Here is a 26,674-nt window from a genome sequence, read left to right as displayed (position 1 = left end):
TTTCAGTTCAGCTGCAGACACCACATAGCACTGCAGCTGCTACCAACATAGAGGTAAGCCCTGAGAAAACCAAAAAACCTGAGAAAGAAGGGATCCTGGGGTAATCCAATTACAGGTGGAGTTCAGGGCCGTGGCCATTGAAATAGTCTGAGTCCCCACACATCCAGGAGACTCTGGCAGCAACAGTCTCTCTTTCCAGCTCCAAGCACTGAAGCAGGAGGTGACACAGCATGCACACCACCTATATGAATATTTGACCTTGTGCTTTTTTTGACTTGGAGGTAACCTGGCGTTACAGCAATCTGCTGCTGAAGAGCTCTTGTGTGCAAACAATTGCTTCAGGCGTAACAACTTCAGAGTGGGAGGAATAAAACAGACGGCACCCCAAAGAAACTTTGTATATGTATGCGGGGAACTTCTCCCTAATTTATTAGGCATTAACCATAAGTGCAAAGTAGAGAGGGCCCATCGTATGGACCTGATCCTAAACAATACAAGGTGTCCACTCGGGACTGGCTAAGAGATATCGTCTTCGTCAAACTATAGTCCACTTTCTTGGTTATTGAACAAGAAGGAGATTTTGAGAGCATTTAAGATGTGTAAAGTCAAGTTGTCCAACCACAGACACACACTCCTGATTTTTGTGGACTATTCTGCAGAAGTAACCAAGAAGCAGCGTTTTCATCTCCAAATTTTTCACCCAGATGGAGCAATGTCTACCTACAACTCCATGGAAGAAGCACAAAGTGACATCCAGCAGCTTCTGGACTCTCGGTATATACAAAGGAGCGGCAGAGATCTCCTGTGATGTTGAAAGAACGGTCTCCTGTTCAGCATTGTGACACCGCAAACTTATCCCATAAGGCACAAAGAAGGGCATTTACACATGAATCCTCAACTGCTGACTTGTTTTCAAAGGGATGAGGACTGTCGTAAGTAGAACTTATGCCCTCAGATGACGGGCCCCATACCCTGGTACATGGACCCACCTCAGGATTTTTGCTATATTGTCTTAATGTATTCTTCTCCTAACTTATGCAATGCTATTGATCAGGGAGCCTACCGCTGTTTTAAATATTATACATATTATAAATCTCCCCAGTTATAAATCTCCCCATTTATTTGAAGGATTCGGATCAACTGATTAAAGAACTCTATGAATATGAATGGAAAGAGGGTATGTGGTTTATTACTTTAGATGTAAATTCTTTATATTCAAATATAGATCATCAGAAAGGCATCGAAAAAAGGAACTTCATCCTCGGGTGTCTGAAGATAGTATTGGAAAACAATTACTTCACTTACAATACAGATCTATACCATCAATGGTTAGGAACTGCTATGGGGACACGTGTAGCCCCTTCATTCGCAAATCTTTTCATGGGAGCCTTCGAAGAGGCTTTCATACAGAATCTAGGTAACCCCTTCTTTCAAAACATTGTATTATACAGGCTTTACATTGACGACCTGTTCCTCCTCTGGACAGGATCGGAAGATGAAATTCTCACATTCCACAATTATCTCAATAAAAATGACTGGGGGATTTCTTTTACTCTGGAAAAAACACAGCCGAAATTGTCTTCCTTGACTTCATTCAACATTCACCATGAACACAATACTTTTAAAACTAGAACCCATTTCAAAAAAGTTGATTCAAACAACTATCTGGAATATTCAAGCTCTCACTATAAAAAATGGATCGATAACGTCCCGTTCTCACAATATAAAAGGATAAGAAAAAATTGTACCACCACTGACTCCTTTAATGAGCAAGCCAAAACACTAAAAGACTGCTTTATGGAAAAGGGATATCCAAAGCACCTACTGAAACAGGCCTATCAGAAAGCAAGACCCCCTTAGTCAGATTGATTGCATTACAAAAAAGACCTCATTAATAAAAAAACAAGTCAAACGCCTATGAAACTAATTTTATCACCTGGTACAACATAGAACACAAAGAGATTAGAAATATTTTACAAAAACATTGGCAACCCAAAATTACATATAGGAAATCAGCCAGCATCAAAAATATTTAAGCACCCAGCACAAAAAAAGCACAAAAAAATCGAAACCAATAAAGATAATGGATATATAAAAAAATGCGGCAGAAAAAGATGCCTCTGCTGCAAATCAGTTAACACAGGCTCTCATTTTAAGTCTAATAACACAAAAGAAATATTTGCCATCAATTACAATATGTCATGCCAAACCAAATATGTAAACCACAGCAAATTGATTCCAAACACTTTGCAGACACGAAGTGTATTGGATCTTTAAACTTAATACATTATCACCAGCAGGGCTTACTTAATGAAGCAAATGAAACAATACTTTGACAATGTTGATTTCCCTCACTTTAGTCCCAGGCTGTCCCGATCCCAAACATCAGATTGAAACGCCTTTTTGGCACACATCGGCTTCCGTAGTGGTAGTTTTATACTGACACCATACAGCCTCCGTACTTGTAGTCTCCAGGTGATTTTCCAGCGCACCGACCAGGAGAGCTGAACTGTTTACCAGCACTAAACATTTAGATTTATGCTGCATGATTCATTACAATGTTATGTTATATATTTCTATTTATTATTACTTTTAACAAATATTTTTTATGCATGTGTTGGTGATCGTTATGCTGCTCTAGGAGTTCAGTCAGAAGCCCAGCTGACCGGAAACGGTCATGCCCCTTGTGACCCAACTCACCCTTTAAATACCATTGTCTTTTTATATTATGATATGAACCAGAAGAAGCGCTCGGCTCGAGCGTGAAACGCATTGTTCTAATTCTATTTTATCATTCATTTATTTATTTATTTCTAATACAAAATTAAAGGTAATTTTAATACCACTTTGGTGAGTTTTCCAGCGCCTGATTAAACACTCATCAACTACTATCATTTGGATCTTACCGCTGTTTTTGTTATTGCTGCCATCTGCTCACAAAGCTCAAGTTGGGAAGATGGTTTTCTTATTTTTCTATGCCGCTGTGCTGCATGTCTGAGAAGAAGGGAATTAAAGGGTCAGTGAACTTGAGGGATACAAAGGTGGAAGGACCCCTGAGCAGACATGTTGTTTATAACCTGATTTGTGCTTCACACGTTTGTTTGAGGAGGGGTTTGGGGGGATATGGGAGGAAGGGTTTCCACAGATAAGCATCTCATGATTTTAAACCACCATAATAGGCTCTGTGTAGAAAAGGCATTGCTACAGGAGAACCATGTGTTGGCAGAGAATTATGTAGGCCATGTGTGTACTGGCATATGTGGCTCCGGCAGTTGGCAACAAGGCAGGTCCTTGCTGATCCTTGTAGCGAAAGATCTGCTACATAAGGTCACTCAAGTGTTTCAAGATAAGGCAGGGAGAATCCTTATATTATTCCCCTTTACAGAAATATTTAATATGTAGTGTATATGGCTCAAATGTTGGGCACAGGGCTTTCTTTCAGTCACTTAGCGGGTTACTCTTGAATTTGGCTCAAATGCCCAAGCAAGTTGGGGTAGTGCGTGATCGACCAGTATTGGCGTCTGTTGGAATCTCTCGTTTATCCTCAAAGGATTAGGCACGGTATATTCATCAAGTGATTTTATTTATAAATAAAAATATAAGTAACTTAACCTCTTCGGGATTATTTTGGCCTCTAGGACGCAGCCCCATTTTTCAAATCTGCTCTTTGTAAAAGTGCTTTTACTGTAGATATCCAGGGGATTTTTTGATAGTTTTCTCATGACACATTATACTTCAAATTAGTTTAAAAATTTGGATGAAATAGTTTGTGTTTATGAAAAAATTTGGCAAAAATTTAGAAAAAAATCTTTTTTTTTTTAAAGTTCTAAATTCTCTACTTTTGATGCAGTCATAGCACCCAAATAAATTCATAACTTACATTTCCTAAATGTTTGCTTTATGTTGGCATGGTTTTTAAGATTCCACATATTTTACTAGAATGTTATGAGGCTCAGAATTTGGGTGCCATTTTTCAAATTATTTGGAAAATCACCAAAAGCCGTATTTAGATGAACCTGCTCAACTTTTAATTAACTGTGAGAGGACTTAATAATAATAATAGCTAGACTCATAAATTACCCCATTATGGAAACTACACCCCTCTATGTATGAAAAAAGCACTTTTAAGAAATTTGTTAACCCTTTAGGTGTTTATAGGGGTTAAAACAAAATGGAGGTGCGGTCTACAAATTAAACATTTGCAACGGATTAAAAGAAAAAAGGCTCCACAAAGTTGGATACCCAGTTTCTCCCTGTACACTGATGTGGTGGTAAACTGCTGTATGGGCACACGGCCGGGCATAGAATGGAAGGAGCACCACCCAGAGCAGATTTGCATTGTGAAATTGTACAGGCTATAATTTTTTCTTTATTTAATGTGGACCTATAGGGGCTTATATTTTTGCAACATGAGATTCACTTTTCTGGTACATAATTTTGGGGCATCTATAGCTAATTGTTGAGAATTTATTAACTGTTTGTTGGTGGAGGAAATAAAAATTATCAAGTTTTAAGAAGACTTTTTGGGGGGGTTTTTTTGGCCGTTTACCATACCATAAAAATAGTATATTATTTTTATTCTACGGGTCGCCATGATTACGAAAATAGCTCATTTGTATAGATTTTTTTTATTCTTTTATCATTTTTTAATGAAAAAAAGTAATTTGTCGAAAATGTTTTTGTAATGTAATTTTAGCATCACCGTCTTTCATATGCATTTTATTTGGTTATGGCTAATTTTAGCAAGAGATCCATAGGGGGAAGACCCTTATATGCTGAGGTTAACATTTCTGCTGCCGGCTCCGTTTGTTACTTGCCCTTTTATGTAGAAATAAAATCATTTGATGAAAATATACTGTGCGCAATCCTTTGAGGATACATGGGAGATTCCAACAGACACCAATACTGGTTGATCACCCTCTACCGGTAACTAAAGAACTGAAAGAAACTACCAGTGGCAGCAGATTATTCTATTTATTAGAGGTGTTAAGTGTGTTGTGCTGCCTGCAAAACACAAAAAGGTGAGTGAACATTTGCATGTAAGTTGCATAAATAAGTAGTATCAAACTGTGTCCAACAATATAGAAAACATATCCACCTAAAGGGGTGTGTTAGTGCGCACAGTTCTGCCACATGAACGAAGTGCACCAAAATAATATATCTTTTAGTGGTGGTGTCTTCCAGGTTGTCGGCGCCAATAACTCCGTATGGTCGTGATTATTATAAATTACTTTTATTTATAGGCTGTGTAATACGCGTTTCGAGCCCGTACTAGGCTCTTCCTCAGTTACATATAGCTTCACGGTTTTAGGGAAACACAAGGTTTATAAAGTGTGGCTTTTGGCGCGAGAAGCAAGTGCTCTGACGTCAGAGATGTAAACATAAATAGTGTAGTAAAAAGTTCATTCATAAAATCGGTTAGCGGTTAGTGTCGCTATGGTTAAAATAGTACAATACAAATAAGAGACATAATAATTTCATACATAGGGGTACATTAAGAAGGAAATGGAGGATTAGGATGAATTATATTATGAGAGATGTAAATATGAAGGGATGTGCACGGATCTAAATGTGTGGGTGAGTGGATATAAATAATTTATTAAAAAGTCCATTAATAAAATTAGTTAGAAGTTAAAAGATATATACATGTGTAGTTACATACAGATCAGTATAGGTGTTCTTATTGAATACATAAGGGTACAATGAATTTCCATTGTTAGGGTTATTGAAGTAAAAAAATGTGGTTCCTAAAATTAGTAGAATTAGTAGAATTTTTAGTAGAATTATCCTATTTGGGTGGGCACGATGGTCTACCTTCCGTTTTGGATGTTTTGTATCGGAGCGGTCTTCTGTGCCTGTTCCGTGCAGTGCAGCTACGGAAGCCTGGAAGGGTCATCTTGGGGCAGACGCGAAGTTGTGGATGCTGCGGATCTGTGTTCAGGTCAGTATGGTTTCCGTGACTTCATTAAGGCCGGCTGGTTTGAGGGTTTTTAAACGGTACATCCAATATATTTCCCTCTTTTTTAATACTCCGAATCGGTTATTGGTATCGGGACTGATGTAGTCAATTGGCATGATTGAAATTTTCCCTTCTCCCTTGTGTTTGAGGGTACAGTGTTTCGATAACCCGTGAGTAAGAATTTTATGTTTAATATTATATCGATGTTGATTTACTCGGCAGTGTAATGCTTGAGTGGTCCTTCCGACATACTGTAGGCCGCATTGGCATTCAATGAGGTAGATGATGAATTGGCTAGCGCAGTTAAGTTGGGCTTTAAGGTGAAAAGTCTCTTTTGTGTTGTTTGATTTAAAAGTGTCGGAGGTTTTTATGATTCTACAGCAGAGGCATTGAGGTTTTCCACACCTGGAGCTTACTTTTTTAGTCGTTGGTTCTATCCGATGTTTGTATTGTTTAGGAATGCTCGGGGCTAGTAGGTTTTTTATAGTTGGGGCCCTTTTATAGATGCAGGTGATATCATCTGGAATTATTTTAGTTAATACTGGATCAGATTTTATAATCTTCCAGTGTTTCTTAAGGATATTTAAGATTTTTTGGCTGTCTTTGCTGTATGTTGTAATGAATTTCAACTGTTTGTTTGTTTCCGCATTTTTCTGTCCACTTAGATCTTTTGGTTGAAGACTTTCCATTTGTGTAATTTGGCTAGCTCTTTTCATTGCATCTCTGACAACTGCCTTAGGGTACTTTTTTTCCTGGAATCTTTTTTCCAGGATCTGGCATTGGTCTTCAAAGGTTTGCGTGTTTGAGCAGTTTCTGCGAATGCGCCTAAACTGACTGTAGGGGATATTTCGAAGCCATTTTTTATGATGATTACTCGTATAGTCTAGATAGCTATTTACATCCACATTTTTGAAGAAGGTTTTTGTGGTAAATTTTGTGTCATCGTGGCTTATTATTAGATCTAAAAATTCCACTTGTTGTGTACTATAATTTAGGGTAAATTTGAGGCCCCAGGTGTTATTATTTATTTCTGTGCAGATCCAATTCAAAACCAAAGCCATTTTATCAAAACCTTCCACGATTTGGTCCTTCAAGACCTACAGGAATTCAACATTAACAATACAAAGAAACACCAATCAATCAAAAATAAACATCAAAAAACCACCAACAATCTCACTAAAGAAGAAAAAATAGCCCTCAGACAACTATCACAGAACATGGACATTGTGTTTAGATCTGCAGACAAAGGAGGAGGGACGGTGGTACTAAACTTCACAGATTACGAAACAGAAGCAGAACGTATCTTGTCTGACAATACTTATTATAACGAAATCAAAACTAACCCATTCCCACAATTAGAAAAAAATTATCAGGAATTTATAAAAGAACATGCCAAAATAGGCCTTCTCACAAAAAAAGAAAAAAAGTTTTTATTAATAGATAACCCCAGTAAACCATATTTTTATTTTTTACCCAAGATACATAAAAGTCTCACCTCCCCCCCTGGTCGCCCTATTATATCCAACACCAACTGCGTTACAAGCAACTTATCGCATTATATCGACCTATTCTTACAGAATTATGTCACAGAGATGCCGAGCTACCTAAGAGATTCCTCCCATCTAATCAACATTCTCAAAGAAACCAAATGGAGAGAAGATTTCATTTTAGCCACTCTCGATGTAACAGCCCTCTATACAAACATTGACCATACTATTGGTCTCACATGTATTGAAACTATCCTCCAACAAGATCCCAATATACTAGAAAGACAAAAAGAATTTATAGTAGAGGGCCTCTCCTTCATACTCAAAAATAATTATTTTACCCATGGCAAACGAACGTTTCACCAACAAAAAGGGACGGCTATGGGCACGAAAGTCGCACCTTCATACGCGAACCTATTTATGCATAAATTCGAAAATATCTTTATTACACCTCAAAATAGACACCTGGGCAAACTCCAGCTATACAAAAGATTTATTGATGACCTATTTATCATATGGCATGGTGACCACCTCTCCCTAAAACAGTTCTGCACAGAAATAAATAATAACACCTGGGGCCTCAAATTTACCCTAAATTATAGTACACAACAAGTGGAATTTTTAGATCTAATAATAAGCCACGATGACACAAAATTTACCACAAAAACCTTCTTCAAAAATGTGGATGTAAATAGCTATCTAGACTATACGAGTAATCATCATAAAAAATGGCTTCGAAATATCCCCTACAGTCAGTTTAGGCGCATTCGCAGAAACTGCTCAAACACGCAAACCTTTGAAGACCAATGCCAGATCCTGGAAAAAAGATTCCAGGAAAAAAAGTACCCTAAGGCAGTTGTCAGAGATGCAATGAAAAGAGCTAGCCAAATTACACAAATGGAAAGTCTTCAACCAAAAGATCTAAGTGGACAGAAAAATGCGGAAACAAACAAACAGTTGAAATTCATTACAACATACAGCAAAGACAGCCAAAAAATCTTAAATATCCTTAAGAAACACTGGAAGATTATAAAATCTGATCCAGTATTAACTAAAATAATTCCAGATGATATCACCTGCATCTATAAAAGGGCCCCAACTATAAAAAACCTACTAGCCCCGAGCATTCCTAAACAATACAAACATCGGATAGAACCAACGACTAAAAAAGGAAGCTCCAGGTGTGGAAAACCTCAATGCCTCTGCTGTAGAATCATAAAAACCTCCGACACTTTTAAATCAAACAACACAAAAGAGACTTTTCACCTTAACCCCTTAACGCTCTGCGCCGTAGCTCTACGGCGCAGAGGTATAAGGGATGTATGAAGAGGGCTCACGGGCTGAGTCCTCTTCATACAGAGGTGGGGGTTTTTGCATTTTGCACAAAACCCCCACCGCTAATAACCGCGGTCGGTGCTTGCACCGATCGCGGCTATTAACCCTCTAAACGCCGCCCGCAAAGTCGCGGGCGGCGTTTAAAAGACGGCGGCGCGCGGGCGCCGCCATCTTTTTTTCGATCGCCACGCCCCCAAACGTCATCGGGGGGCGGCGATCGGTTACCATGGTAGCCTCGTGTCTTCTCTTGACACGAGGCTACATGGTTTATGCAGGTTCGTTACAATGAGCCAGTGGCTCATTGTAATGCAAGACCTGCAAAAACGCCATATATTGCAATACTGTAGTATTGCAGTATATGGTAGGAGCGATCTGACCATCTAGGGTTAATGTAGCATAGATGGTCTAAAAAATAGTAAAAAAAAAAAGAAAAAAAAAAGTTTAAAAAATAAAAAAAAATTAATAAAATATTAAAAGTTCAAATCACCCCCCTTTCCCTAGAACGGATATAAAACATAACAAACAGTAAAAATCACAGACATATTAGGTATCGCCGCGTCCCAAAATGCCCGATCTATCAAAATATAAAAACGGTTACGGCCGGCGGTGACCTCCGAGGCGGGAAATGGCGCCCAAATGTCCGAAATGCGACTTTTACACCTTTTTACATAACATAAAAAATGAAATAAAAAATGATCAAAATGTCGCACAGACCTCAAAATGGTAGCAATGAAAACGTTGCCTCATTTCGCAAAAAATGACCCCTCACACATTTCCGTGCGCCAAAGTATGAAAAAGTTATTAGCGTCAGAAGATAGCAAAAAAATTTTTTTCTTTTTTGTACACATTCGTTTAATTTTTGAAAATGTATTAAAACACAATAAAACCTATATAAATTTGGTATCACCGCGATCGCACCGAACCAAAGAATAAAGTAGGCGTGTTATTTGGAGCGAAGAGTGAAAGTCGTAAAAACTGAGCCCACAAGAACGTGACGTACGTGCGGGTTTTTTTCAATTTTTCCACATTTGGAATTTTTTTTCAGCTTCGCAGTACACGGCATGTTAAAATAAATAACATTACGGGAAAATAAAATTTGTTACGCACAAAATAAGCCCTCACACAGGTCTGTACACGTAAAAATGAAAAAGTTATGGATTTTTGAAGTTGGAGAGCGAGAAATTAGCCGAAAAACCCTCCGTCCTTAAGGGGTTAAAGCCCAACTTAACTGCGCTAGCCAATTCATCATCTACCTCATTGAATGCCAATGCGGCCTACAGTATGTCGGAAGGACCACTCAAGCATTACACTGCCGAGTAAATCAACATCGATATAATATTAAACATAAAATTCTTACTCACGGGTTATCGAAACACTGTACCCTCAAACACAAGGGAGAAGGGAAAATTTCAATCATGCCAATTGACTACATCAGTCCCGATACCAATAACCGATTCGGAGTATTAAAAAAGAGGGAAATATATTGGATGTACCGTTTAAAAACCCTCAAACCAGCCGGCCTTAATGAAGTCACGGAAACCATACTGACCTGAACACAGATCCGCAGCATCCACAACTTCGCGTCTGCCCCAAGATGACCCTTCCAGGCTTCCGTAGCTGCACTGCACGGAACAGGCACAGAAGACCGCTCCGATACAAAACATCCAAAACGGAAGGTAGACCATCGTGTCCACCCAAATAGGATAATTCTACTAAAAATTCTACTAATTCTACTAATTTTAGGAACCACATTTTTTTACTTCAATAACCCTAACAATGGAAATTCATTGTACCCTTATGTATTCAATAAGAACACCTATACTGATCTGTATGTAACTACACATGTATATATCTTTTAACTTCTAACTAATTTTATTAATGGACTTTTAAATAAATTATTTATATCCACTCACCCACACATTTAGATCCGTGCACATCCCTTCATATTTACATCTCTCATAATATAATTCATCCTAATCCTCCATTTCCTTCTTAATGTACCCCTATGTATGAAATTATTATGTCTCTTATTTGTATTGTACTATTTTAACCATAGCGACACTAACCGCTAACCGATTTTATGAATGAACTTTTTACTACACTATTTATGTTTACATCTCTGACATCAGAGCACTTGCTTCTCGCGCCAAAAGCCACACTTTATAAACCTTGTGTTTCCCTAAAACCGTGAAGCTATATGTAACTGAGGAAGAGCCTAGTACGGGCTCGAAATGCGTATTACACAGCCTATAAATAAAAGTAATTTATAATAATCACGACCATACGGAGTTATTGGCGCCGACAACCTGGAAGACACCACCACTAAAAGATAAGACAAGACGGGGTGAATAATCCTCCACCTCGGTACCCAGGAGGCCGCCGAAAAAACCCAACTAACCATTGCGCTCAAACGTGTTGTACCGCCCGTACAACCTAGAAAGGTGAGCATTACTCTAAAACACCTTGTTGTACTTTAAAACGTTTTTTACACATGTGGCGCCCGTATCGCCTCTTCTGTTTGAATTTATTTACCAAAATAATATAGTGCACACTTCAAGAGCAGTGCAGGGTGCACCATATTAATGAAGTCTGCGTGCAAGTTTTGACTCATCTGGCGCATTTTGCACACTTCAAAGGCAAACTGCACATAGTGCAGTTTGCACTAGTTTTTATAAATGTGGGCCATTGTCCACTCTTCTAATGGACTTCAGGTTGACAGATATGTGATGGGTCTTACACCCAGAGGGACGAGCATACACAAATTTGTTAAAATGCCCAAAATTTCCGGTCAAGGATTTTTTAGTAATTGGCTGTTTTGGGGGTTTGCCAACAGGGTATCTGAGGTCACCATCCATGATTTGGTAATATTGGATCACTACTGTTTTACTCGAGCTGACAGGTTTAATACCAAGGGGGGCAGATTTTTTTTATGGAGTTTTCCTTCCAGCCTAACCCAAAGGGAGAATTTCCAAGGTGGTGGATCGAATACACAGCATTGCTCCAATTTGAAGCAGAGGATGTGCAGCTATATTTAGATGCTGCTTACGTAGAAATTAGGGGGTGCTTTATATATTACACAATAGGCATCCCAAAGAAAGCCTCAGCTAAGTTGAGAAAAACAGTAGAGTGGTGCGCAAATCTTACACCATACCCCTTTAGATGTGGCTAAGGATTAGAGGGAGGGGTCTTAGAAAGATTATGAATATTGTCTGGAACAGAAGGAATTATTTTATCGTGCCAGACTCGGGGTGATGGGACACCTTCTAGGGTCACCACTTTGCTAAGGGGCACCACTCTTCTTCCCTAATATTGGCCTTTAAAGATCAGTAAGGTACTTTGAAGGTTGATGCCTTAGATGTTGAAGTTCTATGGGCTTATTATGTGGATTTACTTTGTACCTCAGGGTCAAATCCCTCCACCATCACATTGGCGGTCTTCAATGAACCTACACACTCTAATGGAAGAGGAGCTAGGCCTTCAGTATTGCAGATGATCAAAGCCCTTAAGCCATCAAAAGCACCGGGGCATAATGGTTTCACAGGATAATAGTTTAAATACTAAGAGAACCGGGAACCCAACCATTGGACCATTGGTCCATATTTATGATCAATACTGGCACCATTATACCGGATGTGGCAAACATGCCACATATTAAAGTTTTGCCAAAGGAGGGCATGGACCCTCTGCTCCCAGCCTCTTAGAGGCCGATATCTTTGATTAATGTAGATCTCAAACTCCTGTCCAAGATTATAAGCAATCCTTTACCAGTACACCTCCCACACTTAATACACACTTCACAGGTGGGATTTGTGTGGGGTCGTTCAGCAGTCTTAAATATTCGTAAGCTACTGGCCATATTGGACAACATCAGACAACTTCTGATGCCCACCCATCCCCGGCCATACTAGCTATAGATGGCATAAAGGCCTTTGATAGTGTGAGCTGGGGATAGTTGTAGTGTGTGCTAGACCTGACAGGAATTAGGGGGGATGTTTAGGTCTTTTGTGCACAGGTACAGTCTGTATGCCAGGCTTTGTTTCCCAAAGCTTCAAGCTATGAAGGGGAGCCCTTTTTCGTCCCTGCTATTTAATCTAGCGATCAAGCCCCTGTCGTGACCTTTACAAACCACCTCAAATGTGAGGAGAATTGATATGAACAACTTGTTGTTCCTGTCTGACCTACTAAGAGTCATACCTAATGTGTTGAACCTTCTGGACCATTTTGGTTCATTCTCCGGATTTAAAGTGAATGTGAATATATGTGAATTGCTTGACTTGTCTATGGTGAGGGGCAGGATGAATTGGTGGTCTTTGAATGTGCTGATAAAGATTTTCCGGTCCTCTACCTGGGGATAGATATAGAGAGAATGCCTGAATCACTTTACACCTTGAATTATCCCCCTCTTTTTTGTAAAATTTAACAGAACTACAACGTTGTGTATCTACCATTGGATGTCATTTATTAAAATTTATGTTGTTCCTAAAACTACTGTACTCCATGCAGACTATTTCCCTATTGCTAAAGCATGTAAATGTAAACATGGTAAACTCAGCTTTTGCTTCTATTACCATGGCTAGAAAAAAGCCACACATACAGTAGCCTCTCACAAGCTTCAGCAACCCAAAGGCTATGGGGGGAATTAATATGCCTGATATCAGGAAGTATAATCTGTCATGCCTGCTGCATGCATTAGACTGGTTGGGACTGAAGACTGAGCTTGCAGGAACAATATCATTACCCTCGCTTTTACATAACCACCTGAACTAGCTACAGCTCATCTCCTAGGCTGGGGGGGGGGGGCTTACCCTGCATATTGCCTAGTCAAGTTTGCTGAGAGATCGACTCCTTAATTGATCTAAGGAAATAAAGTGTACTGCATTGCACACTACCCTGGCTATTTATACAATTTCTTTTTCTCTATTCACAACTCGCATGGGAGACATCAATAAGAGGGTTAGTTCTCTGTTCAAATCCTGGGAAAAGAATGGAAGACTAGGTCAGATTTGAAAGACTGTGCTATGTGAGAGATGGAGAGACGGCCACCTCAGGTTTTTACATAAAGCTATTTATGGCTTCAACATATCCCCACAACCTAATGCACCACAGAGGCCAATGGCATGTCCAAAATATAAACTGTTTCTAAACAGATTTATTTCATGGGATATGGTCCTGTACTGATTCTGGCAGCAAGTCACCGCTCAGGTTTCAGATAACTTGAGGCTTAGCTTAACGACTTGACAATATGGTTGCAGCCCGCAGGTCCATAGAAGGAGAATGTTTTGCAGCTCTTTAGAAGGGTATATTAACCGGTTAAGGATCGGGCCCTTTCCTGGTTTTTCATTTCCATTTTTCACTCCCCACCTTCAAAAATCTTTTTTATTTTTACACGTAAAGAGCTGTGTGATGGCTTGCTTTCTGCCTAACAAATTGCACTTCATGGTGATGGTATTGAATATTCCAAGTCATGTACTCGGAAGTGGGAAAAAAATTCCAAATGCAGTGAAAATGGTGAAAAACCGCATATGCGCCGTTTTCTTGTGGGCTTGGATATTACGGCTTTCACTGTGCGCCCCAAATGACATGTCTACTTTATTCTCTGGGTCGGTATGGTCACGGGGACACCAAATTTGTATAGGTTTTATAATGTTTTCATACATTTACAAAAATTAAAACCTCCTGTACAATTTTTTTTTTTTTTTTAATTTGCCATTTTCTGACGCTAATAACTTTGTTGTACGAAGCTGTGGGTGGTGTAATTTTTTGCGACATTTGATAATATTTTCAATGATATTATTTCTAGGACTGTACGACCTTTTGATCACTTTTTATAGATTTTTTTAAAATATTTTTCAAAATGGCAAAAAAGTGCCATTTTCGACTTTGGGCAATAATTTTCCGTTACAGGGTTAAACACATTGAAAAACCGCTAATATATTTTGATAGATCGGGCATTTTCAGACGGGCCGATACCTAATGTGTTTATGATTTTTACTGTTTATTTATATTTATGTCAGTTATTGGGACCCCTTTCCCAATAACTGACATAAATATAAATAAACAGTAAAAATCATAAATTGATTGAATTAAATCAATTATAAAATCATAAATTGATTTGAATTTTTAGGTTTTTTTATTATAAATTTTTTTTTGAAACTTTTTTTTTTATTTTTACTCTTTTTCAGACTCCCTAGGATACTTTAACCCTAGGCTGTCTGATCGATCCTACCATATACTACAGTATGGCAGTATATGGGGATTTTCCTCCTCATTTATTACAATGTGCTATCAGCACATTGTAATGAAGGGGTTAAAAAGAAATAGCCTAGGGTCTTCGGAAGACCCGAGGCTACCATGGATGGATGGATGGATACCATCTTTTTGAGGCTGCCGGCAGCGATCGCTGCAATATGCAGCATAGACTTACCGGCTATGGAGAGGGCTCAGCCCGTGAGCCATCTCCATGCAGCGGGACCCGACCGCCGCTGTGAACGACGGACGGTCGTAAACCAGTTAATCTGAAAAGTATTGAAGTAGAGTACTGTAACGATACTTTGAAGAAATAGATTTTTGATAAGTTGATGTTGTCAAGGACCACGGTTTGGTATCTGCAAAATGACATCGCAGGTTGACTGGGTAAACTCCAAGATAACCTGATGAGCTGGGAATTATGGTATAGTTAACCAAGTCTTTAGTAATCAGTGGTTTATTTTACTGTGAATAGAGTGACACCTGTGTTGGGGAGGGGGTTTTGGGGGGGCAGGAGGGATAGTTATATGGAGCATAAAATATTATAAATTTAAAGCAATGTCTTAATGGTTGTATAATAATATAATGTAAATAATTTGTAATATGATTAAATCAATAGCATCTATGATATGAGGATCAATGTATTATTAATCAATGCAACAACAAAAAAAAACGATTTCATCAACTTTATTGGCTTAATAAAAAAACTACACGTATCTAAACTACAATTAGACAAGCAACATGTGAAAGAAACTTGATGAGCTTTATATTTTTATTTTAAAAACTTTGCAGGAATGTCGCTTGAATCGTTCTTCAGATGCTTTCCAGCTCCAGTCACGACTTGAAGCAAATCTCTCAAGCAATAGGTGCTTCAGTCGAGATAAATTTTATAAAGAACCTAACTTTGTTATATCACACTACGCAGGAAAAGTGACATATCAAGTAGAAGAAATGGTAGAAAAAAATAAGGTAAGTGGAAGATTCTCATTCTGGCTTTTAAAATTTAAGAAATGTTTTATTTCTCAGGTAGTTACTGATCAGTCTAAGACCTGTCCTTCAAGGGAGTCTTTATGAAGATGAAATATTTTATTATGGGGCCCTTATCAATCAGGGAATATGGGGGTCTTTGACTCCCTGTGTAAAAGGAAGTGTGCAAGCATCGTCACCGCTAAATTTTATATTAATATTTGTTATTTCTATTTTCCATACATAGGACCCTGTTCCCCCAGAACTTATCCAGTTATTGCATGAGACTAATGACTGCCTTCTTCAGAAGTTATTTCCACTAATGGTCAACAACAATGTTGAAGTTGGTGCACACAGCAGAATTGCACCTGTAACAGTAGTATCTAAATTTAAGGTTAGTTATGGTACTTTTTTATATGCTATTCTGTTGTATGAATTTCCAAACTTGCCACTGTTGAGAGCAGCAAAAGTCAGAGAGTTATTGTAAATGGTTACATACTTTTACCTTTAAATTAATTTAAGTAAAGAAACTGAGCTTTTCAACTTCAAAAACTATTTTGTAATTTTTGCCAATAAAAGGCTCCCACCTATCAAATGTGCTATCCACCCCCTAGTGCTAAGTTAATTCTTTAACCCCTTTGTAACTGAGCGACATTGTTGCCACAATGTCCAGGTCAATTTTTACAATTCTTTAACCCCTTCACGACTGCCTGCGTCTTATTTGCACATGCCCCATTTAGATAACATGTATATAAATGTCATGACAGTGTCAGTGTCATCCAAAAAAGATTTGATGCAGTACCCTTCTGAACGTAATTTTTTTTTCATCTTTTACGTGGAAGTACACGTAAAAATTTGCATAACCAGATGTAACGTACATTTAATACAAAAACATAAATCTTTTAAAAGCCATTTTGGAATTTACCTTTCTTCCCATATATATATATATATATATATATATCTCTCTCTCTCTCTCTCTCTCTCTCTCTCTCTCTCTCTCTCTCTCTCTATATATATATATATATATATATATATATATATATATATATATATATATATATATATATATATATAGATAGATATAGATAGATATAGATAGATAGATAGATAGATAGATATAGATAGATATAGATAGATAGATATAGATAGATAGATAGATAGATAGATAGATAGATAGATAGATAGATATAGATAGATAGATATAGATAGATAGATATAGATAGATAGATATAGATAGATAGATATAGATAGATAGATATAGATAGATATAGATAGATAGATATAGATAGATATAGATAGATATAGATAGATATAGATAGATAGATATAGATATAGATAGATATAGATAGATATAGATAGAGATAGATATAGATAGAGATAGATAGATAGATATAGATAGATATAGATAGATATAGATAGATAGATATAGATAGATATAGATAGATAGATATAGATAGATATAGATAGATAGATATAGATAGATAGATATAGATAGATAGATATAGATAGATAGATATATATAGATAGATATATATAGCCTTGAAAAAGACTCTATACGAGCCGATACGTTGCTACTTCTATACATGGAATAAAAGAGACCACAGGTTTCACGAGATTTGATGTCTGGAGTGCTGCTCATTTTCACACTTATATATATTATACCCACTGTACATTTTATATATATATATATACAGTGCCCACAAGTAGTATTCAACCCCCTGCATTTAGCAGGTTTGATAAGAAGCAAATAAGTTAGAGCCTTCAATCTTCAAACAAGAGCAGGATTTATTAACAGATGCATAAATCTTACTAACCAAAAAGTTATGTTGTTTTGTTATATTTTAATAAATTTTAAACATAAAAGTGTGGGTCAATTATTATTCAACCCCTAGGTTTAATATTTTGTGGAATAACCCTTGTTTGCAATTACAGCTAATAATCGTCTTTTATAAGACTTGATCAGGCCGGCACAGGTCTCTGGAGTTATCTTGGCCCACTCCTCCATGCAGATCTTCTCCAAGTTATCTAGCTTCTTTGGGTGTCTCATGTGGACTTTAATCTTGAGCTCCTTCCACAAGTTTTCAATTGGGTTAAGGTCAGGAGACTGACTAGGCCACTGCAACAACAAAATTTTTTCCCTCTTGAACCAGGCCTTGGTTTTCTTGGCTGTGTGCTTTGGGTCGTTGTCTTGTTGGAAGATGAAATGACGACGCATCTTAAGATAATTGATGGAGGAGCAGAGGTTCTTGGCCAAAATCTCCAAGTAGACCGTGCTATCCATCTTCCCATGGATGCGGACCAGATGGCCAGGTCCCTTGGCTGAGAAGCAGCCCCACAGCATGATGCTGCCACTGCCATGCTTGACTGTAGGGATGCTTTTCTTGGGGTCGTATGCAGTGCCATCCAGTTTCCAAACGTCACGTGTGTGGTTGGCACCAAAGATCTCGATCTTGGTCTCATCAGACCAGAGAACCTTGAACCAGTCTGTCTCAGAGTCCTCCAAGTGATCATGAGCAAACTGTAAACGAGCCTTGACATGACACTTTGAAAGTAAAGGTACATTACGTGCTTATCTGGAGAGGAGACCATTGTGGTGGAGTACATTACTTATGGTATTGACTGAAACCAATGTCCCCACTGCCATGAGATCTTCTCGGAGCTCCTTGTCCTTGGGTTAGCCTTGACTCTTCGGACAAGCCTGGCCTCAGCACGGGAGGAAACTTTCAAAGGCTGTCCAGGCCGTGGAAGGCTAACAGTAGTTCCATAAGCCTTCCACTTCCGGATGATGCTCCCAACAGTGGAGACAGGTAGGCCCAACTCCTTGGAAAGGGTTTTGTACCCCTTGCCAGCCTTGTGACCCTCCACGATCTTGTCTCTAATGACCTTGGAATGCTCCTTTGTCTTTCCCATGTTGTTCATGTATGAGTGCTGTTCACAAGTTTGGGGAGGGTTTTAAATAGTCAGAAAAGGCTGGAAAAACAGATAATTAATCCAAACATGTGAAGCTCTTGTTCTTTGTGCCTGAACTACTTCTTAATACTTTAGGGGAACCAAACAGAATTCTGGTGGTTTGAGGGGTTGAATAATAATTGACCCATACTTTTATGTTTAAAACTTATCAAAATTTAACTGAGCAACATAACTTTTTGGTTTGTAAGATTTATGCATTTGTTAATAAATCCTGCTCTTGTTTGAAGGCTCTAACTTATTTGCTTCTTATCAAACCTGCTAAATCTGCAGGGGGTTGAATACTACTTGTAGGCACTGTGTATATATATATATATATATATATATCTCCATAAAATGTACAATGGGTATGGTTTCATTGCAGACAATTGGTAGGATCAAAAAAGTTTTATTTTTTTCACTCGTTAATGTACACTCGGCGCCCCATCTTGAGCAAAAAATAACCCCAGAAAGGTAAATAGTTTTGCTAATTTATTAATCAAGAAAAACTGAAATCTCACATACTCACAACCCTTTGCTCAGTATTGTTCAGTACCTTTTGAGTTATTACAGCCATAAGTCTTCTTGGGAATGATGCACACCTGGACTTAGGGATCTAACGCCATTCATCTTCCGCCATTCTTCCTTGCAGACCCTCTCCAGTTCCCTCAGGTTTGATGGTGAACAATTTTCAAGTCTTTCCACAGATGCTCAATTAGGTTTATGTCAGGGCTCTGTCAGGGTCAGTCAAAATGATTACAGAGTTGTTCTGAGGCCACTGCTTTATTAGATTATCTGTGTGCTTAGAGTCATTGGGGGACATGTATCTGTATTTCTGCTAGTCAAACTGTCTCATTTTTGCGACTTTTGTCGTATTTGCGACTTTTTTTGTTGTTTTTCAAGTACTCCTTGGTCTGCACCTTGTGCAGTGTGCCTATAGTTTCACAGATGTTCCGTGCGACTTTTTACTTATGTATCACTTTTTTTTTGCTTATTTTTGCGACTTTTTAGGTGCAAATCTTCAACTGGTCCCGGGCCAGGATTTTTTTCATGGACCCTATTTTTACATGTAAATTGGAATTATTTCACATGCTTTAAATGTTTATAATTTTGCACAGTAGCCTGTTTTTTTTTTGTTTTTTTTTGAAAATTCAGAAATTTTTGCATTTACATTTAAAAAAAAAATTATTGGTTACTTCTAAGGGTGAGCTCATACGTAGCGTTTTAATTGTGCTTTAATTGCATTTTGAAACCTATTATAACAGCTGAGGAGAGTTGATTTGCCTAATTACATTACTGTTAACATTTGCATTTACAAGATGCAGTATAAACGTGACGTTAACGCATCACGTTTACTATGAGTTTTGTAAATGCAAATGTTAACAGTAATGTAATTAGGCAAATCACATCGCCTCAGATGTTGCAATAGGTTTCAAAATGTAATCAAAACGCAATGTGTGACCTCACCCTTAACACCACCTGTGACCGCAGCCTCATATGTCATTATCTCCCTGGGGTGTGACAGGAGTGCTTAAAAATGCAGGACACAGCCTCAAATTCCAAATTAACAGTACTGTCCTCTCTTGCATATAACCCCCTCACATGGCTTGTGTCCATGTGGGTTTGAGACATTTGGAACAAAAAATCTCAAAAAGAAACCAAAATTTGTGCCTGCCAGGATAGGCAAAACTGAACATGCATCGCAAGTAAGAAGACATGATCATGCACAAGGCGCAAAAAAGAGCTGCCAAATGTCTCAACAATTCACCACAGAGAGACAAAGCTATTGTACACATTGGGGGTCATTTACTAAGGGCCCGATTCGCGTTTTCCCGACGTGTTACCCGAATATTTCCGATTTGCGCCGCTTGTACATGAATTGCCCCGGGTTTTTGGCGCACGCGATCGGATTGTGGCGCATCGGGGCCGGCATGCGCGCGACAGAAATCGGGGGGCGTGGCCGAACGAAAACCCGACGTATTCGGAAAAACCGCCACATTTAAAAACCGAAAATGTGTCGCTTGGGGAGCGCTCACCTTCACCTTCTATGGGATGGTGCATTCCGGGGCGTTAAGATTATTTTCGGCACTGCAGCGCCACCTGGTGGACGGCGGAGGAACTACCATCTTAAATCCCAGCCGGACCCGAATCCTGTGCAGAGAACGCGCCGCTGGATCGCGAATGGGCCGGGTAAGTAAATGTGCCCCATTGTTTCCATGGAAGGTGAACCTTCGGCCCAGTCTGAGGTCCAGAGCACTCTGGAAAAGGTTTTCATCCAGGAAATCTCTGTACTTGGCGGCATTCATCTTTCCTTCAATTGCAACCAGTCGTCCTGTACCTGCAGCTGAAAAACACCCACATAGCGTAATGCTGCCACCACCATGTTTCACTGTTGGGATTGTATTTGACAGATGATGAGCAGTGCCTGGCTTTCTCTACACATACTGCTTAGAATTAACACGAAAAATTTCAATCTTTGTCTCATCAGATCGGAGAATCTTATTTCTCATACTCTGGGAGTCCTCCATGTGTTTTTTTATTTTTTTGCATGTATGCAAGCTTTCATATGTCTTGCAACAAGGAGAGCCTTCCGTCGGCACACTATGACGTAGAACCCCGACTGGTGGAGTGCTGCCGTGCAATTGACTTTGAAAATTTTATTGCGGCACTGTACAACTTCATGATGTTTTGGCTGAAACCTCAGCCTTTGTCAAACAATGTAACAACGTAACAAAAAGAAAGTATTTAGAAAGATGCTAAATGTAGCTAAACATTGATGCACTAATGTGCTATTTGATTGCACTCACCCAACTGAGCTCAGGGCGAAAAAGAAAAGGCCACGCCAGGAGTAGCCGTAAATCAGCAGTAGAAGTTGTGTGTATAGAGCACTAGGCAGCAGTTTTAAGTACTGTTTAATGAACATACCCCTGTGGGAGGTGGTTAAGAAAGATAGCCAATGGAGTATAAGGGGCATATGTATCAGGACCTCTGCGCCACGCCAGAGCACTTGCGATTATTTTGCACTGTTTGCCACCTTCACTGCATTGGGGCGTGAGGGGGTGGTGGCGGGGCAGGCTAGGCATGGGCCGGTGCGGGGCGTTACTGTCCCCACGCCGGCACACTCGTTGCTGCCCCGACTTTTCATATGTGAAAATTCGCCGGGTGCGTCTTTTTCTAAACGTTGTGCAAGAGGCAGAAGCCTCTTGATCTATGTCGCTGCGATGATGCATCGGCAGGGCAATCATACGCCGATGCATGAGTGATATGATAAATATGCCCCTAAGTGTCTGTGTGCAGATTATCTGGCTGTAGTCATGTTACTGCTCACAAAATGAGGCAGAGTTGAGTTTGTCAGTGCTCACACACTCAGTCCACCAAATGAAGACTTGGGAGCAAAAACACGTGTAGGGGCATCATCTGGGAGTTTCCCTGTGGAAAAAAGTCTGCACGTAATATTACTCCAGCCAATGACTGTCTCTCTGCCGTCTCTTAAATCATATCCTCTTTCTTCTTGAAACTTAATCCTTCCAAAATGGAACTTCTAGTCTTTCCACCGTCTACTAATCGACCTAACCCTGATTTCTCCATTTCTGTCTGTGATGTCATAATAACCCTGAGGCAGCAGGCCCACTGTATTTGGGGTTGTGCTCTACTCCGACCTGTCCCTTGCACTGTATATGCAATCTGTTGTTTGTTTTTGCCGGATGCACCTTAAAACGATTTAACCTTTAACGTTTCTGTAAAACAGAAGCAATGTTAATTATCATTATCTGCTCTGATAAACATATCACTGAGGTTTTGTTGTCATTTGGTACATGGTAGAACTGGGCTGTGGAATTCCTCAACCCTAGAGTATCACTTTGCGGCAGGGTGGTACATATGAATAAAGGTGATCCTCTTTGTGTTGCTCATGTATGTTCTTGTGTGTGGTTGGAGGCTTTGTTGGACAATTTCCTCCGGATAGCCTAAAGCATTGGGGCATTTTGTTGATCCTTAGTTTTTCTAATTTGTGGATCGGTGACTAATTGATTAAATCTTGTAAATTGTGATCAAAGGAATTGCCTTTTTGAGGGCTGTTGGGTGATTGCTTCTGAAATGTAATAAGCTGTTTCTATACGTTGGATTTCTATAGATGTCGGTGGATAAATGACCAAGATAATTTTCATGACTAGTGTATCTAGAAAGCTCACAGTTTTAATTGATGGTGAATTTGAAATAAAGAATATGTCCTCTATGAATCATTTCCATGATGTTGCTGAAATTGTGTGTTAGGATTGATATATCAGTCTTCAATGCCTGACGTGTAGCAATTGGCATAGGATGGAGGCATGTTGGATCCCTTGGCCTTCCCTTGTAGTTGTATGAAGAACTTGTTTTGGAAAAGAAAATAATTCTCCTCAAAGACCAGATAAAATCAGAATAGAATTCCATCAATGATCGGCCCTCTCTTACATGTTTGTCACGGCTAAGATTTCAGAGCCTGTTAATCTATTGTGCCCAGATTACTTGTTGTTTTAAGGAAGCCTTGACCTCCGTTCATCAATTGAATAAATGCCTCAACAATGGGTGATAACTTCTGTGGCATAAACATACTCTTGGTATAAAGTACTAAGTATTTAAGGTTAATTCTTGACGCACTTGAGGTACTCTTCTCGGTAGAAGGTGCACCTGGGGGTTTGTCCGGAAAATAGGTCTTGAGGCTTATGGTTCTGTAGAAATGCAGAAGGTTCATATTAAGTTCAAAAGTGTAAAGTTGCTGTCTGGGACAGAATGAGATGCTGAGGCGGTCTGGGAATTTAAAGTGGCCCTGGAAAAATTGTAAAAGTGGGCCCATACTGTGGGCGGCGTCAAAACAAGTAGGTCTGACCATGTGATGTAGGTGGAGTTACTAAACTCCACACAAACTGTTTTTAGACGGTCTAAGAATTGAAAAAATTTACAAAATTTTCTTTTTCTGGAGTCCAAAGGCAGCACAAGGAGCAATAAGATTATGATCCCTAGATATAATCACATAGAGAATAGTTAGAACAGCAATGAGCAATCACCACAAAGTGTGGTTAATCCCACCCATATAAGCTCCCTGGTAGCATGGACACCTTGTATATTAAAAACAGCATTAATTTTTAAAACCATATTAAGAAGGGAGGGTGCCTTCTCTTTCCTTTGGACTCCAGGAAAATAAAATTTCTTGAGTAAATTTTTTCATTCCTGATCATCCTACAGGCAGCACAAGGAACAATAAGACTTATCAGCAATACCTATGATGAAGGGTGGGACAAGCACGCCACATTTAGACCCCTCTGCCGCTAATGAATCCTGGCATGGTTCTAAGGATAAGGCATTCTACGAAGTCCCTTAAGTATGGATCCCTATGGGATAAGGCTTGTAACTCGCTAACATGCCTTGCGGAAGAAATGGCTACTAAAAAGAGAGTTTTTACCGATAACCCCCTAGATAGGAGCCTTCTCCAAAGATTCGAAAGGTGAGCCAATGAGTTGTTCTAGAACTGTAGGCAAGTCCCACGAGGGAGCTGGAGGATGAGGATTTGGATCCAATCTTGAGAGACAACACCAAGATTTAAACAGGGACCAAACTGTATTGTAAACTTTTACCGGAGAGGCTGTTTATAACTTCTTTTGATAGACCTAACTTCTTAAAATTTCCCCTGTCAGTCTCCAGGCCTTTAGCTGAAGAGACTGACAGGAGCTGGATTCGGGTGAAAATTATCTCTTTGTGAGAGAGCTAGTTGTGGGACACTGGAAGTTTGATAGGATCTTATTTCAAAAGCGATCATGCGAGTGAGAACCAAGCCCTGCACGGGCGAAAGGGAAGAATGGCGATGACTTGATCTTCATCAGTACTCTCGGGATGAGGGCTATTGAGGGAAAAACATATATCAAATGATGTGACCAGTTGATTGATAGGCCATCCAGGGCTAGGGCTTTCTGGTAGCAACATAGTGTGCAGAAGTGAGCACATTTCTAGTTTTCCTCCGTTGCCATCACATCTATTAGTGGAATACCCCATTTGTTCGTCAGTAGAGAAAAAAATCTGATGATTCAATGATCATTCTGACTGTAGAAGAATATTCCTGCTGAGGCTGTTCGCTAGATGCTGGGGTTAGCCTGCTGAGGCAGTCCTGATATGGACTGCTGAGATGGAGGGAACGTTGCGTTGAGCCAAGTTCATGAGAAGGTTGCATTCTGTCATCATACAATTGCTTTTGGTGCCGCCTTGTTTGTCTATATAATAAACCGTGGCTAGATTGTCTCATTGTACAAGAATTCTGAAGCCGCGTCATATTGGTTGAAAGTGTAACAGAGCTAATATGACTGCCTTCAGCTCCTTGCGATTCAATGGCAGGTGAGAATCCTTCTTCTTCCATTTGGTATAAAACCAAAGATGATCTATATGGGCACCCCAGCCCCAGGAGTACGCATCCGTAGTGAGGACCTTCTGGGGCTCGGGAACCAAGCACACCCCCTCGAGGAAAGAGGACGGTGTCCGCCACCAGGAGAGATCCCTGAACGTTTGTGGAGAGACCGTCAGATATGACTGCAGATTTTCCTTGCCATGACACCAAGCCTTCAAAAGATTTCTTTGGAGGGACCTCATTCTTGCCCTGGTCCATGGCATCACATCAATTGGTGAGTTCATCTTCCCTAGAACCTTCATGGCTGATCTGTACGTTGACTCTGGAGCTTGAACCTCATTTCCTGGATGGATTTTACTCTTTCTGGAGATAGAGTGATCTTCTAGTTGAGAGAATCTGTAACAAACCCTAGAAAAATTATGTTGTGAGAGGGTGTCAGATGCGATTTTTGATGGTTTATGAGGAAACCGTGGTCAAGAGAGTGCGCTGAAGGTGAGATTCCAGAAGAGCTTAAGATGAGGCTTTTAGTAGACAATAGTCTAGGTATGGCATGACGCTTATTCCTTGTAGTCTCAGGATTGACGTGAGAACTATTATCAACTTGGTGAACAATCTCGGAGCCGTTGAAATTCCGAAGGGGAGACATGTGAACTGAAAGTAATGCGTTCCTAGAGATTCTCTTATGACAAAGTGCAGGTACAGCCACTGTACAGCCAGCCGACAGTCCCCGGTATATAGCCAGCCAGCCCTCCCCGGTATATAGCCAGCCTGCCCCCCTAGTATACAGCCAGCCAGCCCCCTCAGTATATACCCAGCCAGCCCTCCCCAGTAAATAGCCAGCCTGCCCCACCAGTATATAGCCAGCCACCCATTATACAGCCCGCCAGTCCCCACCAGTATACAACTTTATATAACTTCTTAGATTTTTACAAAGATGTCCTTTATTTTCTCTTGGTTATCGGTAATATCTCCACTTCCATTTCTGATAGTATCTATATTAGTCTGCTGCAGAAACCTTCAACCCACAACCTATAACCTTTTACCTCTAAAATCTATCTTTTCACTCCTCTTTTCTCACCTCCTTACGTTTACCTCAGGTGCCATAACCGTCCCCATTGCCTCCACACATCGTCTCCATAGCAGCCTCCAGACGCCGTCTCCAAAGTATTTTTCAAGAACTTGGACTCTATGATTGTCCCGTTTATATGGGGCTCATCTCGTTCTAAACTTCAATTTGCTAAATTGCAACGCCCTAAATCGCTAGGGGGTATGGCACTGCCGAACTTGTTCTTATACTATCTAGCAGGCCAACTTAAATACCTTTCTGGATGGTTAACCCCCATCTTGCCCCCACGCCCCGAG

The 26,674-nt window shown here is 39.6% G+C and overlaps 1 protein-coding gene across 1 annotated transcript in view; it reads left to right on the top strand.

Moving 5' to 3' along the window:
* MYO19 (myosin XIX) overlaps window positions 1-26,674 on the top strand; it is a 521,756-nt gene that overhangs the window by 391,222 nt on the left and 103,860 nt on the right. Inside the window, exons 15-16 of the mRNA XM_072133499.1 lie at window positions 15,820-15,996; window positions 16,241-16,387. Of these exons, the coding sequence (XP_071989600.1) occupies window positions 15,820-15,996; window positions 16,241-16,387 (324 nt within the window). The remainder of the gene's footprint in view (window positions 1-15,819; window positions 15,997-16,240; window positions 16,388-26,674) is intronic.

The sequence above is a fragment of the Engystomops pustulosus genome, chromosome 2 (genome assembly GCF_040894005.1).
Source record: "Engystomops pustulosus chromosome 2, aEngPut4.maternal, whole genome shotgun sequence".
NCBI classification, from domain to species: Eukaryota; Metazoa; Chordata; class Amphibia; order Anura; family Leptodactylidae; genus Engystomops; species Engystomops pustulosus.
The sequence above is the reverse complement of the archived record's forward strand: the minus strand, read 5'-3'. Positions and strand labels throughout refer to the sequence as shown.